The following is an 18,873-nucleotide window of genomic DNA, read 5'->3' as shown; positions in this document are numbered from 1 at the left end:
CATATTAAACAGTTACTTACAACAGACATGCTTTTAGCAGGCACGGAGGTCCATTATTTAAGACTTGGGTATCAAAAAATGGAAATATCTATCTATCATCTATCTATCTATCTGTCTCTTTCTTTCTATCTATCTATCTATCTATCTATCATCTATCTCTTTCTGTCTATCATCTATCTATCTGTCTCTTTCTGTCCTATCTATCTATCTATCTATCTATCTATCTATCTATCTATCTATCTATCTGTCTCTTTCTGTCTGTCTATCTATCTATCTATCTATCTGTCTCTTTCTGTCAGTCTGTCTGTCTATCTATCTATTTATCTATCTGTCTATCTATCTATCTATCTGTCTCTTTCTGTCTGTCTATCTATTTATCTATCTGTCTTTCTATCTTTCTGTCTCTTTCTGTCTGTCTATCGATCATTCATCCATCCATTCATCTACATATCTATCCACCTACCTATTTGTCTAGCTATCTTTCGGCCTGCTTCTCTCCACTATATGGCTCGCTCTATCTATCTATCTATCTGCCTCTTTCTGTCCTATCTATCTATCTATCTATCTATTTATCTATCTATCTCTATCTGTCTCTTTCTGTCTATCTATCGATCCTCCATCCATCCATTCATCTACATATCTATCCACCTACCTATTTGTCTAGCTATCTTTCGGCCTGCTTCTCTCCACTATATGGCTCTATCTATCTATCTATCTATCTATCTATCTATCTATCTATCTATCTATCTATCATCTATCTCTGTCTCTGTCTGTCTGTCTATCAATCATCCATCAATCCATTCATCCATCCATCTAACTATTTGTCTAGCTACAGTATCTTTCTGCCTGCTTATGTCCACTAAATGGCTCTACTATTTGCAGAGAGCATGGAGTTTCTATGGGTGATCGGAGGCATGCAAACCTAACATCCCCATGTGCAATGTCAAGTGTCAGCTGAAGTGGCATTAAGGTCAACCCCATTGGAGCCTGGAACAGTAGAAGCGCTTAATCTGGAGATATACATGACATTTGAACATCTGACAGTCTGTTGGAAAAGTCTGGGTTTGGCAGTTGCCACAAGAACACTACCTACTTGAATGTAAATTGTCAGCACTAAAGTTAGATGGAGGCAGAAAACTGGTCTGTAGCTGTTTTCGCATGGTTTGTGCCTCTGACTCCATTGAAAGGAAGCCCTAAAGATGGCCATACACCTTCAGATCCGCTCGCTTGGCGATGTCTCCAAGCGATGTCGCCAAGCGAGCGGATCTTCTCCTAATATCTCCCACCTACGGGTGGGCGATATCATGCAAATCCAGGCTAATTCGGTCATTCGGCCCTTGGGCCAAATCATCAAATTAGAAAGACGGGTATAGGCAAAGTCGGATCGCCAAAATTTTTTAACCTGCCCGATTGATATCTGCCTGATTTTGTGCCCCTACATGGGCCTATTAGCTGCTGAATCGGTCTAAGGGACCGGCAGCTAAAATTGGCCTGTGTATGGCCACCTTAAGGCTACAGTGTATAATGACATTCTTGACAATACCATGCTATTGTGGCCAAATGGAAACAAATCCCAACAACAATATTCCAACATCTAGTGGCAACCTTCCCAAAGGAGTAGGGGCTGTTATAGCAGCAGAGTGAGGGCCAACTTGCCCCCTTCCCTAAAGATGCCTATACACGTTAAGATTCGCTCACTTGGCGAGATCGCCAAGTGAGCGGATCTTCACCCGATATCCCCACCTATGGGTGGACGATATCGGGGAGCGTGTAGGCTAATTCGATCATTCGGCCCTGGGGCCAAACGAGATCGAGATCTGGCCGATTTCAGGCCAGATATCAGTCGGGCAGGCCAGTCGGTAGTGCCCATACACGGCCCGATTAGCTGCCGAATAAGTCTAAGGGGCCGATAACGGCAGCTAGAATCGGCCCGTGTATTGGGGCCTTTTGTGTGGCATTCCCTTAGTTCCCTTAGTTTCTGGATATATTTGACCATAATATACATGAATATTCTACACAGTGTTACAGTGATACAGCCAGATCTCACCAAAGACTTTGACTGTTTTGGAGTCCTGCAGCATAGAGTTCCAACAGGAGACTTGCACTGTGACTCGGAACTCCCCAGCCTCAGCAAACCTGGTCACCAGGTAATTGTCCAGTGTAAGGATTGGCTGCGAAAATAAAAGATAGAAAAGTTAACTCTATTATCTTTGTTTTTTTCCATGACACATAATACAATTTGGCCTCTATAATATGCAACTGAAGAGGGATATATTTCAGAAGAGACAAGTGCTATTAAGTGCTATTTCATTGTTAGCATAAGATTCATTTCACAATCTGCGGTTTTTACATCCCATAAAGCCGAACCCAATCTCCAATGTATAATCATCCTATGAGAGTCTAAGTAATGCTTTGCTTGCCCAGTTCTGCTCCAATTGCAGTAATGACCTTCACGATTAATCCATGCTGAATCTGCTTGAGTGGAAAAATACAACAGGGTACCTGCAAGTTGTTTCCAATCCACCAGTAAAACACAGTCAGGTTTGCGTTCCTTGGCTGGATCACAGCCGTCAGATTCACTTCTTTGTTCTTTCCAACCACTGGCACCATTTCAAGATGCAGAGCCTGAAGAGGAGCTAAACAAGGAATCCAAGTTCACAATTAAAGTACAATTGTGATACTTAATAATACTCAAATTACTTACTTTGGAAAACAAAAACCATAAACTAATGGTAAAAACATTATGTTATATTATGAAAATATGAGCTTGTCTCATATTGCTTTAAAGCATTCAACACTTTGCGAACCCATGGATCCGTATAGTACAACATTTATATATAAGCCTACATGTACAGATATATGTAGCATTGCCAGCAGATATCACAGATTATGTTTTTTTGTGGGTAGAAATACATGTGACTGTTCAGATAACCAATCACAGATACCACCACATTTGGCTCATTGTGGGGTTCAGAGCCCCAAACACCTTGGGGTAGTTGCAAGCCTAAAGGAAGAGGAAAGGTATTAAGATACAAGACAGCATTTTATTATATTTATTATAATATGAACTGAGAATATTTTGCGGTTTGTAATCAGAAAATTACATCGAAAATGTTTTAAAAGGAATTTCTTGCTAATTTACTAAATATATTAGGGCTTATTTATAACATGGAAGGCCATGTGAAAAGTGCAAAACAAATGGGTGCAAGCTGCCCTGCCTTTGCACTCGGCATATGGCTTCCCACCTAAATAACCTGGCACAGGTCTCTGCACTACAGAATAGAGCCACCCCTATAGATACAACATTAAAGGTAGTATTACACATTAGCTTCTCCCTTCTTCTCCCTTCTGCCCCCTAGCTTACGTGTTATGAAGCGGCCAAGGATGCAGGCCATAACGGGGTCTTTAATTACCACTTGCTAATGGCAGGGCTTGCCAACAGATGGAGGATTTTTTAAGCAGAGTGTAGCTAGGCAGAAGTTGCTTCTCTATAAGGGGGACACTCTTGCACGTCTCCTCGGGCTAAAAAAAATGACTCCTATTGTCTTCCATAGCACTTGGTGGTGTCCGGCATCTGCACAACTTTCACTGGTCGTGGGTGGGTTCTGGATGAATGTTACCATCTGCTGCCTATAGGTTTTCTTAACAATTCTCACACCTACTGTACCTACTTGAGTTAAATGCATCATTCACTTAGGGCTCAGTCAGTAGCCTAAATTTGAAGGGCACATACACAACAACCTAGTAAATAACATGGCCTCCTGTGGTTGTTGCAGAGGCATCACTACATAAACCAGGAATGTTAATAACATAAGCAGTTTTCTATTATTTGCATTAATAGCCTTGGCAGGGACAATATGAAGAATAAAGCCTTCAATTCAGCCAAATCATCTTGGCATACATGGTTCATTTGATTGTGCCAGGCCTGGAACAAGGTTTATGCAGTGGGTATTACCTTAAATACCCTGTACACGCTGGTAACAATTCATTGTAAATGCCACAAGGTTCCAGAACAATTGAAAAACAAGATGTTTCCTATTGAAGAGGTTACTGATACCCAGGGCAAATGACTAAGGGCGTTTCTTCTAACTGTAGGCCTGGCAGCACTTTTGCTGTTACCGACACTGTTCATACAAACAGAAGATCTATTGGAGAATTGTGTATTGGGGGGGGGGGGCTTCAGACCCTTGTTTTGCTATATAGCATGTGCAAATCTCATCTAGGAGTATTCCTGGACTGCACAGTTGTTTGGCTGGCTCCGTCCACATGATAGATTAGTCACTGTCATTAAATATCAATAGGAAGAAAAAGAAACCACCAAATTATATGATGGGCCCCTCAGCAGTCTCCATTTAATAGCCTAAGCTGAGTACATTTTGGCAAATCACTGTCTCTCTTGTTAAACTGAAATGAATAATAAAGCAAATGGAAGAAACACAAAATAAATTGAATCCTGCCCGGTGAATCAGGGCTTTGTACTTAATTATTACTCACAGCTTCATCTTAATGGGTTGGACACCCTCTACTGAAGGATATTACATGGGAACCATAATAGGAGGATAATAAAGATCTCATAAAGCAATGTGGCTAATATATTTGCTGTCTCACAACAGTTCAGCTATATAGTATATGTGATCGCTCCCTCAGAGAAGAACAGTGAGTTCTAGCAAGGTGAAACTTGGTACAGGTGTGGGATCCCTTATCCGGCAACCCGTTATCTAGAAAGCTCCGAATTACGGAAAGCCTGTCTCTCATAGACTCCATTTTAATCAAATAATTCAGAATTTTAAAACTGATTTCCTTTTTCTCTGTAATAATAAAATAGTACCTTGTAATTGATCCCAACTAAGATATAATTACCCCTTATTGGGGCAGAACAGCCCTATTGGGTTTATTTAATGGTTAAATGATTCCCTTTTCTCTGTAATAATAAAACAGTACCTGTACTTGATCCCAACTAAGATATAATTACCCCTTATTGGGGGCAGAACAGCCCTATTGGGTTTATTTCATGGTTAAATGATTCCCTTTTCTCTGTAATAATAAAACAGTACCTGTACTTGATCCCAACTAAGATATAATTACCCCTTATTGGAGGCAGAACAGCCCTATTGGGTTTATTTCATGGTTAAATGATTCCCTTTTCTCTGTAATAATAAAACAGTACCTGTACTTGATCCCAACTAAGATATAATTACCCCTTATTGGGGGCAGAACAGCCCTATTGGGTTTATTTCATGGTTAAATGATTCCCTTTTCTCTGTAATAATAAAACAGTACCTGTACTTGATCCCAACTAAGATATAATTACCCCTTATTGGGGGCAGAACAGCCTTATTGGGTTTATTTAATGGTTAAATGATTCCCTTTTCTCTGTAATAATAAAACAGTACCTGTACTTGATCCCAACTAAGATATAATTACCCCTTATTGGGGGCAGAACAGCCCTATTGGGTTTATTTCATGGTTAAATGATTCCCTTTTATCTGTAATAATAAAACAGTACCTGTACTTGATCCCAACTAAGATATAATTACCCCTTATTGGGGGCAGAACAGCCCTATTGGGTTTATTTAATGGTTAAATGATTCCCTTTTCTCTGTAATAATAAAACAGTACCTGTACTTGATCCCAACTAAGATATAATTACCCCTTATTGGGGGCAGAACAGCCCTATTGGGTTTATTTCATGGTTAAATGATTCCCTTTTCTCTGTAATAATAAAACAGTACCTGTAATTGATCCCAACTAAGATATAAATAATCCTTATTGGATGCAAAACAACCCTATTGGGTTTAATTAATGTTTTATTGATTTTTTAGTAGACTTAAGGTATGGAGATCCAAATTACGGAAAGACCCCTTATCCAGAATACCCTTGGTCGTGAGCATTCTGGATAACAGGTCCTATACCTGTATCTGGAACTACAATCAGAAGGTAGAAGAACAAATAGGTGCCCTCGTGTTGTTTGCTCCATATCACTGACATGATTAGAACTGGGATCTGGATTTATCTTAACTTATACTCACTGAAACTGCACAATGTATGAACACTATGGGCTACAACAAGAGTCTACCATCTAATCAAATAGTCCCATACGGAGCGTTGCTTTACAACCTAAAAAAGAGTACAACCTCTGATGTGACTGACTGTGAGTCTGACTTGCAACTAAGGACAGGGAGTCTTCTATCAGGCTGACACCCTTCTGACCTTCTGGAATCCTGGCAGGGGAGGAGGGACTAAAACACTTATGTTACAAATTATAACAACTTCTTCACTGCATGCAGGAACTACATAACCCACAATGCATTTCACTCTGATGTTCCTTTCCTTACTGACATCACGTGTGCAGGGAATTGTGGGATTGGGAGGATGCAGGCTGAAGGCAATTGAGGACAGTTGACTACTGTTACATTTATTTGAGTCACAAAGTAGTCAGCCAGATCAGCAGGGGAACAGGGGGCGGGGCTTAGGGAATTGTTCCAAACCATATTATTACATTAAAAATCATGAAAAGGCTGCATATTTTGTAACTGATGTAAATTGCAAAGTTTAAAATATGTATTTTTACAAAGCTTAAGTTATGTTTCTGTGAGTTCCCCTTTAACGAATGCTTGGACGCAATCTAAGTCACCTAATCATTCGCACATAATCACCAGTCTGAACAAGCCCTTACTTCACCAAATCAAAACTCCAACAGTCTCTATTTCACAGCCCAAGACTAATGAACAAAGAGGCTTTTTTATAATAAATGTATTTAATGTTGTCATTGTCTTACCGTATGCTTTGATTTAATGTCCTTATGTGTGTATTCTTGGATTAAATAACAGAGATGTTATTCTCTGGCAAAACTCTCTAATAGTGCAGCCAACAAGGAAACGCATTCCGGAGCGGTATTTGGCGGTTGCAGAATATTCACATTATGACTCACAAGGTGCAAGACCGTAGGTCATTGTACTTGAATATTAGAAATGATTCAATTTATTTGGTAACAGAGACAAGAACTTAATATGAGAGCAGGAGCTGGGCAGTCACAGTCTTTATTTTCTAGTAGGAAAAAGCTGAATTTAGTCCAACTACAGCCATTGTATTTTTTAGATTATGGGCTACAACGACTCTACCATCTAATTAAATAGTCCCATGTGGAGTGTTGCTTTACAGCCTATAAGGGTGAAGACACATGGAGCTACTTAGTAGCAGCTACTTGGCTAATAAATGGCATAGACAATACTGAGAATTGCCTCTGCTAAAACACACGTAGAGACAATGTTCAGTAAACAATCAGCATTGTCTATTTTTGTAGCCATGACAAGTAGCTGCTACTAGTAGCTCTGTGTGTCTTCACCCTACAAGAGACAACCTTTGATGTGACTGACTGAGTCTGACTTGCAACTAAGGACAGGGAGTTTTATATCAGGTTGACACCATTTGTAATTAAAGCTCCCCTTAAGTTGCTGCTATGGAAAAGTGGAAAAGGAATCCCTTGTTACCATTTTCTTCTACCATAAATGTATTTTAGTGCCCTTTTGTAGGGAAAAGAGGGCTACCCAAGGAGAAGGCCCTACCTACAAAGCAATAATAATAATAAAGTTTTGTTGTTAAATTACTGCACTGGCACACATCAAGGCCCTTGATTTCTCATAGTCGGGGTCCTTCCTCTGCACTCTCACCCACTAGCAAGTAAAGTGGATAGGGGTCTCTGACAGGATGGTTGAGGAGTTTGGCTGACAATGCAAGAGAGGCCCATTACACATATGTAACTTCATGTTATTATATTTACTGGTCACATGTCACTGGTAAAATAAAGAATTTACTCTCTTTACGGCCCTCAGCACAGGGGGAATAATAGGGTTGGTTGCTGTGATAACCCCACTCCCTTAGGGAAAGTTAGGAGGCTAATAGGAAGGCACATGGGAATGTTTTATTCTCATTTGGCCAGGGGTTGTCCATCAATACACAAACCCTTTAAATTTACCATCTGAAGAGCTGTCAACAGGGTCATTGTCAAATCCATGACACGTTGCATGGCTAACCCAAAAATACCCTGCGCCCTCTAGTCAGGGTCGGACTGGGCCGGTGGGACACCGGGAAAAAACCCAGCTCTAGTGGGCTCCTCCCACTCCCCCCATCCAGAACTGTGTGTGACGGTGCTACCACCCGATTGTGGAGGGGGCGCAGGACCTCATAACTGGGGTGGAGGGCCCCCAGACAGCAGCCCCATTGGACCCCTGACACCCCAGTCCAACACTGCCTCTGGTGACCCAGTGCCTGAGAATGATACCATTTTGGAGGGGGGGGAGGGGGGTGTTGGGGAGGAAAAGGAATGAGCAGTACTTGGAAACAGTTTCCTGGAAATCTGAATGGCTAAGTTACCTACCAATCAGTGTATATTAAGCCAGATTTATGTATATGTATATATAAAAATATAGACAACAACAAGACAACAACAAGAGATCCTCTGCACTCACCCATTATCAATATATATAGGACATTAAGACATAAATATACATGGATATTAGACTTATTTATGGGCAGATTTTTATTGAGGAAAAAAATGTGATGATTCCGCTGTTGTGCGGCAAATGACAGGGTTTCATAACTGATACTGAAATAATATGTTGGCTGCATTATTCTAACCATGCCTCCTACTGTGTAATTGTCTCCCATGTCTTTTGTGAATTCTGGGAGAAATGTAGTTGATTTAAATTAGTACAGCGAGAAGAGAAGGCAATGCTTACGGTTAACCTGCACGTAGATCACGGCCTCGTCCTGCCCGGCCATATTCTCTGCCTTTACAGACACCCTGTAGATCCCGGGGCTTTCATAGCGATGCTGTATGGGCTCACTTGCCATTGAGAGATTCACTTTGACTCCACCCCCGAGGTCCACTTGGTACTTGGTATTCAGCACATCACCCTGTAACACAGAGGAGCAAAGAATGCTGGGAACATAGTAAGGAACCAGCTCCCAAGTATGGCCGCTAATCACCAGAGCTGCCTTTATACAGGGGCAGGACATTTGCCAGGGAGCCCTTAGGAAAAAGATGTGTTTTACATAATAACTTGTGAAGCAATTGCTACATATATTTGGTATAGAATTGCTTTCCAATACTGGCTATTCAGCTTCCGAACCAAAATTTTTAAAGAGTCCCACACAACACAGAAACCTCTAATACACCAATCACTGTTATCCCTTCATTCAAAAAGTATGAATAAATACAATTTTGATATGCTGACATCCAGCTGCAAAACAGTTCTCTTTCTGCATCATTTGAAATCCTGGTGGAGAAGGGACTAAAACATTGATGTTACAAATTGTAACAACTTCCCCACAGCTTACAGACAGCATGCAGGAACTACATAACCCACAATGCATTGCACTGTGATGTTCCTTTCCTTATTGAAATCACATGTGCAGGGAATTGTGGGATTGGGAGGATGCAGGCTGAAGGCAGGCTGGGGACAGGCGACTACTGTTACATTTTATTTGAGTCTCAAAGTAGTCAGCCAGATCAGCAGGGGGACAGGGGGCGGGGCTTAGGAAACTGTTCCAAACCATATTATTATATTAAAAATCATGAAAAGGCTGCTGATGTATATTGCAAAGTTGGTTGATATTATGTTCACTTTTGCTTAAGTTGTGTTTGGGTGCAGTTCCCCTTTAACAGCTGGAGAGTGGTCACTGGTTGGGCATACTGGAACTATATAGATATTTTTCCCCTAGTATTTACAAACTTAGAACTTGGCAATTTCACCCCTTGGACAATGTCTGTAACACCCAGACGTACCCCCATTTGTTACCCTAAACATCTCTCTGGTAATAGGTACTATATAGAGCACAATACACCTTATTCAGTAATAGCAGGGCAATAAAGAATGGGTGTAAAACCCTCCCCACGCTTAGAGCCCATGGGTGCTGCATCTGGGAAACGGATAAAAACCCAAATCTGCACATTTCCTTAATAAAAGTCCCACCTGATATAAATATTTATGGATTGTGATAGCACAGCCTTAAAGTATTAAATATATAATAGAATTATGCAATACCTGATCCTGATGAATAATAAATGTAATCTCCTCTCCAGGCTTCACCGCTATGGAATCTCCCTTAATGGCGATGCGCAGACCCCTCGGGGCGAGCAGAGGACAGGGATATCGGACTAAATTCTCCTGAAGGTCAATGCCGCCTTCACATACATTGGAGACAAGCTTTCTGTACCTACATTAATATAAAAGATTTATTAGCCACAGCAAACTTACAGCAAAGGACATTTTTATCAAGGCATTTGCAATGGTTTTCACACCCTGCACCACTGTTTGTGCCTACATGAATACAGTGCTGCCTGTGTTCTGTGGTGCTGTATTCATGAGGGGTTGGGCTCAGTAAGGTATATAGATAGGTGTCCCCTTTCCCACACACTAAGGGGCCCATTTACTTACTCACGAACCGGCCGAATGCGTCCGATTGCGTTTTTTTCGTAATGATCGGTATTTGGCGATTTTTTCAGAAAATTATCGCAACTTTTTCGTTGCCATCCGAATGTTGCGCAAAATCTGGCGATTTTTCCGTAGCGTTAAAACTTGCGCAAAAAGTCGCGCCTTTTTCGTAGCCATTCCGAAAGTTGCGCAAAATGTTGCGATTTTTTTGTAGCGTTTGGATTCATTCAAGCTTCAGTATGGTGACTTTTCTTGGGCCAGGTTGGAGCTGCAGGGTGCCATTGAACCCTATGGGAGACTTTCCTTGGGCCGGGTTGGAGCTGCAGAGTGCCATTGAGCCCTATGGGAGACTTTCCTTGGGCCGGGTTGGAGCTGCAGAGTGCCATTGAGCCCTATGGGAGACTTTCCTTGGGCCGGGTTGGAGCTGCAGAGTGCCATTGAGCCCTATGGGAGACTTTCCTTGGGCCGGGTTGGAGCTGCAGAGTGCCATTGAGCCCTATGGGAGACTTTCCTTGGGCCGGGTTGGAGCTGCAGAGTGCCATTGAGCCCTTTGGGAGACTTTCCTTGGGCCGGGTTGGAGCTGCAGAGTGCCATTGAGCCCTATGGGAGACTTTCCTTGGGCCGGGTTGGAGCTGCAGAGTGCCATTGAGCCCTATGGGAGACTTTACTTGGGCCGGGTTGGAGCTGCAGAGTGCCATTGAGCCCTATGGGAGACTTTCCTTGGGCCGGGTTGGAGCTGCAGAGTCCCATTGAGCCCTATGGGAGGCTTTCCTTGGGCCGGGTTGGAGCTGCAGAGTGCCATTGAGCCCTATGGGAGACTTTCCTTGGGCCGGGTTGGAGCTGCAGAGTGCCATTGAGCCCTATGGGAGACTTTCCTTGGGCCGGGTTGGAGCTGCAGAGTGCCATTGAGCCCTATGGGAGACTTTCCTTGGGCCGGGTTGGAGCTGCAGAGTGCCATTGAGCCCTATGGGAGACTTTCCTTGGGCCGGGTTGGAGCTGCAGAGTGCCATTGAGCCCTATGGGAGACTTTCCTTGGGCCAGGTTGGAGCTGCAGAGTGCCATTGAGCCCTATGGGAGACTTTCCTTGGGCCGGGTTGGAGCTGCAGAGTGCCATTGAGTCCTATGGGAGACTATCCTTGGGCCGGGTTGGAGCTGCAGAGTGCCATTGAGCCCTATGGGAGACTTTCCTTGGGCCGGGTTGGAGCTGCAGAGTGCCATTGAGTCCTATGGGAGACTATCCTTGGGCCGGGTTGGAGCTGCAGAGTGCCATTGAGCCCTATGGGAGACTTTCCTTGGGCTGGGTTGGAGCTGCAGAGTGCCATTGAGCCCTATGGGAGACTTTCCTTGGGCCGGGTTGGAGCTGCAGAGTGCCATTGAGCCCTATGGGAGACTTTCCTTGGGCCGGGTTGGAGCTGCAGAGTGCCATTGAGCCCTATGGGAGACTTTCCTTGGGCCGGGTTGGAGCTGCAGAGTGCCATTGAGCCCTATGGGAGACTTTCCTTGGGCCGGGTTGGAGCTGCAGAGTGCCATTGAGCCCTATGGGAGACTTTCCTTGGGCCGGGTTGGAGCTGCAGAGTGCCATTGAGCCCTATGGGAGACTTTCCTTGGGCCGGGTTGGAGCTGCAGGGTGCCATTGAGTCCTATGGGAGGCTTCCAAAATCATGCTAAGTCTGAAAGTTTCGGGCGCCGCTTACGAGCGCTCAATACGAAAAAGTCACGACAAGATATGAGCGAATCGTAATGCTACGAAAAACTCGCGTTTTTTCGCGAAAATCGTATTGGTAACGAAAAAGTCGCGACAATTTCCGAAAAGTCGTAAAGGCGCCGAAAAAATCGCAAAAAATACGAAAAAGTCGCAAAATGTTCGTTTTCCAATCGGAATTTTTCCAATTCGGATTCGAATTCGTGTCTTAGTAAATCAGCCCCTTACTGTCACAGTAGGCAGGAGGAGGAAACTGACAGTACATTAAGTCATGTAATGTAAAAAAGGACAACCTTAGAGCATATATAGTTGCAATAAAAGGACTGGTAATGCCCAAAAATAAATATGCCATATAATTTATTATTCAAGTTAATTCTAGGCATTATATAAAAATAATATATTATATAAAATTTGTTATAGAGCCCCACATAACACAGAAACCCCTAATGTGCCTATCATAGCAATCTGTTCCTTCAAATAGCATGAATAAATACCATTTGTATATGCTGAAATCCAGCTGCAAAACAGTTCTTCTCTTTCTGCATCATTTGAAATCCTGGCAGGGGAGGAGGGACTAAAACACTGATGTTACAAATTGTAACAACTTCTCCACAGCTTACAGACAGCATGCAGGAACTACATAACCCACAATGCATTGTTCCTTTCCTTACTGACATGTGTGCAGGGAATTGTGGGATTGGGGGGGAGGCAGGCTGAAGGCAGGCTGGGGACAGGCGACTACTGTTACATTTTATTTGAGTCACAAAGTAGTCAGCCAGATCAGCAGGGGAACAGGGGGCGGGGCTTAGGGAACTGTTCCAAACCATATTATTACATTAAAAAACATGAAAAGGCTGCATTTATTTTCATTGATGTATATTAGAAGGTTGCTTGAAATTATGTTTACTTTTCAAAAAGTTGTGTTTGGGTGGAGTTCCCCTTTAAACAAAGTTCTTTAAAATGTATAATTGCCCAATATAATGTCTATTTTACAAATACATTAGGAGAAAGGCTTGTGTCTGATAGAAGAGTGAAAGCAGCAGCCAGTCCCATACGCAGCCAGGGAAATATATATAAATACACACTGATAATCCGATGTTTGCTGTAACTCACTGAGGCACTAACCAGGCAGGTTCCCATCAGTCCATGGTTTTACTCTGCTAAATACGCTTGTATTTTGTAAATAACAAAATGCCTTTTAAATTGGATGGGTCTTAAATGTAAAACAGTCAATTATTTTCTAGAGGCTGCACAGTCTATTCTAATGGAATGAGCGCTTTCTCCTCCGTTGGCTTCCATGCTCCAGGAGTTCCATGATTTTATTCAAGCTTCTCCGGAAAGTACAAACCCCGAATTTAATTAACACCGGGGTTCATTGTGGTTGCATTTAAAGGAGATATTCTAATAAGGATTACATTCCTATTCAGCATAAGCAAAACCAAACGTGAGCTCTGAGGGGAGCAGGTTAGAGAGAAATATCCCAGCTATAGATTTGCCCATCGCTGGCACTCACAGGCCCAGCTGGTAAGTACGGAAGCGTCATGTTGCTCCAGTTACGTATGGGAACATCTATGTCTCAGTTACTGGCGAGAGTTATGCCCAGTAGCAATTTAGTAACTGAGTCTTTGCCCCTCTGGTATCTGTTGTAAAATGTTGCCCCTGATTGTGATTGGAGCAATAATGCTGGGATTCTTGTGCTTTGCACTCCCTTAGTAAATGAGCTCTGTGCAATGCTAAAGATCATACATACATACACCCAGGCAGTGTCAGACTGGGCCACCGGGGTACCAGGACAAAAACCCGGTGGGCCCCAGCGGCCCAGATCCGATCCCCCCCCCCACCGACCCCCTCCCTCGACGTGCCGCAGGTAAGTTTCTTTTAGGAGCGCTCAGGGGAGGGGGTCGGTGGATGTTGGGGGCCTCTGTGGGGGACGGGGGTTGGAGGCAGCGGGGGCCATTGGGGGGTGCAGGGGCCCCTGAGGCAGAAGACCTGGTGGGCCATGTACCCCCCAGTCCAACCCTGCACCCAGGCCCCGACTGGCAATCAGTGGGTTCTGGCAAATGCCAGAGGGTTGGGTGCCATAGACACTCACTATTTATTGGGCTGCTGGGGGGCTGTTTCAGCCTCTGTGTACTGGAAATGCCAGGGCCTAATTTGTATAGTCCAGGCCTCCATACACCAACACAGTCTTACTAACTGACCATGTGTGCATGTATGGGACCCTCAGGAACTGTGCTGCAATCCCACTTGATCATAGCCAATCCCTCCAGAGAAAATCTGCCTCTTTCTGGTATCTTTTTGAATGTACACAGCTATAGGGCAACTGCTGCTATCATTTATCTCTTCAAATTGGGGCAATTGGCCAGATGAGGGAATCAGTGCCGCGTAGATGTTCTGACTATATCTGCCAGAAGTGCATTTATCCTGCCCAGAAAATGTGTTGCTAAGAGTACATATTAATGCCTATTATATTATCCAAGCTGGTCAACCATATAAAATCATATATAACTACAATTCCCAACAGCCTTTTTGGGGAGCTTGGGGAGCGCAGCATAACAAATTCTATGGGCCCTTGTATTATTTCAGGAACTCTGCTCTCTACCATTGGGTTCTATATGCACTGTAGACATCAATGGAAGTTTTTCATATATTTTTGCTGTAATTGAAATAATTTCATTTATGTATGCTGGACTTCATGTTTTTATTCTACTGTCCTATAAATCAAAGTGTCTCCGAAGCAGATATCAGCTTGCACTGAGCCTGGAACACAGTTTTGTATTATCAGCAAATACAGAGACATTGCTTAGAGCAGCTACCGCTGACCTGCTCCCTACTCCCTAGCAACCTCCTGCCCTTGTCTTCTGGCTGTCAGGCACAGAGCTACAAATAAAAGGGATTGTGGGTTTTTTTTACAGAAAATTGCAGCAACCCCCCCCCCCAGTTAAATGTTAATATATCAACCCCTGATTGTTCTGAATAGCTTGATCCGTTTCTCTTTTCATTTCTTTGTCTCCAGTGCCAGAAGTGCTAAGACTCACCCTGTGGTACTTGTGTAGGTTTGACCAATAACGCAATCTTCAGGCGGAGACTCGGGGTTAAACCAGAAATCAGCGAAACACTTGCTGGCTTGGGATCTCTGAAGTGTCTCCTGTTCGTATCCATAATCGCTGAAAGAAAAAATGTGTTTGGTCAGGCGCAGGTGCTTGCCATAAATATGTGCCCACTTTTTAACCTTATTCTAGTAATAGTACATAGTAAGTTAGGTTGAAAAAAGACACTTGTCCATCAAGTACAACCTTAATGCCTATATATAACCTGCCTAACTGCTAGCTGACCCCATCTGAAGCCTCTCTAATTTGCCGCAGAGGGGAAAAAATTCCTTCCTGACTCCAAGATGGCAATCGGACCAGTCCCTGGATCAACTTGTACTAAGAGCTATCTCCCATAACCCTGTAAAATACAGGGTTATACACAGTATAAACATCGCGGGACAGACAAAGCTGTATGCATGGTATTAAGTCTAGCTGCCAGCCACAGAGGATTATAAATGCCTAAACATTGGCTATAGTGAGTGTTTGCCCATATCATTAGGCTGTACAGTGGCCTAGTCACAATAAAGGATGCAATGCAGCAATGCTATGAACACGTACCAGACAAAGTCTGAGTTCCCACACTGGCAGATTTTAGATGTTAGCGCAGACGTGAAGCTTCTCCCTTTGATGCACCATGAGGATATTTTTCTCCTCCGAAAACTTCGCTGCTGGCCCATAATGCATTGGTCCCCCTAATGTTAAAAATAAGCAAAGTGAGATTATAAAAATGAGAAAAAAACAATTACAATAGCTAGAAGAAGGGACCTATTTTAAAATCATATTATTATTTATTCATATGCAGTGGCGTATATATAAAGTAACCGCAGTAAATTTTCCCTTTGTGCCTAAATCCCATTTTTAAACCACTTGTGTGTCTATTTATAAATCCATGTGTGTCTGAATTACTGCCACTATATTCACAGCAGGTGCTCTGTCACAGCAAACACAATTCACATCCTATCATGATTAAGATGCCCAAAGATAGAGACCCCAGGAATCAGCGGTGTAACTACTCCTGCAAAAAAATCTTCGGATGGGCCTGGTGCAGAGTACCAAACTCTAGTAGCCCCCTTCCCCTGCCCGCTCTGTTGTGTCCCCTGTCCTGTGTCCCCTGTCCTGCGTTGGGCCCCTTGTCCTTTATAAATCCCCACACATGGTCTGCTTCATCTATTGTTCAGCCACTGCCAGGAAAGCTTTTTTGGGGGGCTCTGGAAGACACTACACTGTACATTGATGAAGACTGAGTTAATTCCCAGATTGGATGTAGGCGTCCATTTACTAAGCTGCGATAGACAGAGATAATGACTTGCTCCGGAGAAAGACCAGGTATATGTTATTGCCAATTATCGTAAGATGTCTCGCATCTTATGATAATTGATGAGAGCGATATAAAGTCAGTTTTTATACATGCGGTGAAAATACTAATTTTCACCGCATGTATATAAACTGACTTTATATCTCACTATACAGTTTCTGGCTTTGTTTCACATAACGCCACTCTCCAGGTGGCGATAAAAATTGGTGACAATTCTGGGGGAATACTGGGGAATAATGATACTAAAGAATTTATAATTATTTAATTAATGAAGTATAATTCATTAAATAATTAGTGTAAACTAGTGGGATCCAGGACAGACACTTTCTTGGCTTTAAGGCAGTTTATTTACACAGGGGTGCCCATTTCAGCATACAAAACAAATTATAAAAATAAATCCTGCCCACTGGGCGCTACCTTCACGCATTAGATTAGTTCCCTCACTAACCTGGGCCCCTTGTGGACTACCAGTAAGAAACCACAAATGTTGGGGTCACCCCTGTACTCACAACACTTCTGGGGGATTAGCTGAGCCTCCTGGCTTTCCTCTCAGCTCCTTGGATCCTCAGTCTCTAGGTAGCTTTCTCAAGTCAATGGCTCCCTCTGCTCCGTACAGTGGCAGGAAGCACCCTAGCCCCTCTGGGAGTCCTACACAGAGATGTACCCTTCCTGCTCTGTGCCCTGATCTGAGAGACTGTGTCACACCTTTCCATGCAATTAAATACCTTTCCACAGGACAGCCTTACTGTGGAAAGTAAGCTCCAATAGGTGAGCTGGACTACTGGAATGGATCGCCTGATCCGCTTGTTCTATCCAGAACCCTATAGCTTCCAGGGCCAAACAGCAAAACCCTCTAAACAAAGAAGGCTGATGCCACATGTGGCGTTTTTACGCTGCGTATTTTCTCAGCCTAAAAACGCCGCACAAGCCACACAGCCCCTGACTATGGCGTTTTTCAGCCTAGTACTGGTGACGTAGCAAATCCCATTTCCATGGTGCTAATAGTGCGAAATAGTAAAAAACGCCGTGTATTTCCGCTAGGTCTGGCAGCTGCCTTTGTGTATACATAGGAAAAGCTTGCTGTGCAAATACTGGCGTATTTCAGCCAACGCTTGAAAAATCCGTGCTAAGGCGTATTTACGCATTGTGTGGTTTGCTTCGAGTCTTTTCAAGTTATTTCTATGGATGATGATATCGGGCGTTTTTCAGCCGCTGAGAGAATTAGAAAATACGCAGCGTAAAAACGCCACGTGTGGCATCAGCCGAAACCATTCTCTGTTTATCAACCTCTCCCCTAAAGGTTACATCTCCCACTATAGAGAACTTGAAGGGAAAACTCACCTTTTCTCTCATTTGTTGGGCCATTCTACCACATTAGTTAAATAATGTGAAAATAATAGATTCTTGAAATTATTTTCTTCACCATAAGTATATTTAGTAATACATTTATAACTTGCTAATAAATACAATTTTCTATAACCTATGCATTAATGTTGCCATTGGCAGTGGCGAATAAAATCTGCAAAATTTATAGAAGATTATTAACCTAAATGAGCGCCAAAAAAAACCTCAGGAACTAATTGCAACACTTGCGTAATTATCGGCACTTATCACAATACGAATCTGTCTCGTCGCACTTTAGTAACCATGAGAGTGGCGTTAATTTGCAGATATAGGCGATAGTTTATGGACAATTTTTACGTATTTAAGTAAACAGAGGCTTTGTGCCGCGCACACTATTGCCGGTGACCAGAGTCAGGCCAAGTAGTATTTGAGCCTGAGGCTTATTTCAACTTGCTTGGAACCCGAGTGGGTAAGTCCAACACTTTATAGTGGCGCTTCCTTTATTTTGGTGGTTTTCTGAATTTTGGGACCCAAAAACTAGTGATGAGTGAATTTTTTTGCCAGGTTTGGGAGAGATTCACTTATCACTATCCAAGACCCCCTTTGCAGTTTGCATTTGTTGAGGCTCCTCTTTCCTTTTAACTCATATTTAAGTTTCAGATATGAAACATGACTGCAATAGGCATCCTGCTATGGTTTCAGCCAGTAAATATGTATTTAGTGCAAATGTGCTTATTGTAATGGAATGATTGGCAGTGTGTTTCCATGGATAACAATATTTACAATTTAATGATATAAGCACAGAGTGGAATCAATGTTTAGGTTATTTATAGTTCCATCTTCCTATGGTTGGACAAGGCTAGCATGCCTTTCACTTTCCAGCTGTCATGGAACGGTTGTTGTACTTTTAGAAAAAGCTAAAATGTAGGGAAATCAATATTCTATTATTGCAGGGATTCTATAAAGTACAATTACAGGCCAAAG

At 42.9% G+C, this 18,873-nt stretch overlaps 1 protein-coding gene across 2 annotated transcripts in view; it reads right to left on the bottom strand.

Annotated features, from left to right (window-relative positions):
* sorcs2 (sortilin-related VPS10 domain containing receptor 2) overlaps positions 1-18,873 on the bottom strand; it is a 501,641-nt gene that overhangs the window by 21,406 nt on the left and 461,362 nt on the right. For both annotated transcript variants that reach the window (XM_002938263.4, XM_031895320.1), the window contains exons 16-21: positions 15,789-15,922; positions 15,177-15,305; positions 10,047-10,218; positions 8,739-8,916; positions 2,503-2,636; positions 2,048-2,171 (exon numbers count right to left, since the gene is read on the bottom strand). In XM_002938263.4, coding sequence (XP_002938309.3) covers positions 2,048-2,171; positions 2,503-2,636; positions 8,739-8,916; positions 10,047-10,218; positions 15,177-15,305; positions 15,789-15,922 — 871 coding nt within the window. The remainder of the gene's footprint in view (positions 1-2,047; positions 2,172-2,502; positions 2,637-8,738; positions 8,917-10,046; positions 10,219-15,176; positions 15,306-15,788; positions 15,923-18,873) is intronic.

Source organism: Xenopus tropicalis, chromosome 1 (assembly GCF_000004195.4).
Source record: "Xenopus tropicalis strain Nigerian chromosome 1, UCB_Xtro_10.0, whole genome shotgun sequence".
In the NCBI taxonomy this organism is placed as follows: domain Eukaryota; kingdom Metazoa; phylum Chordata; class Amphibia; order Anura; family Pipidae; genus Xenopus; species Xenopus tropicalis.
This window is presented reverse-complemented; position numbering and strand designations above follow the sequence as displayed.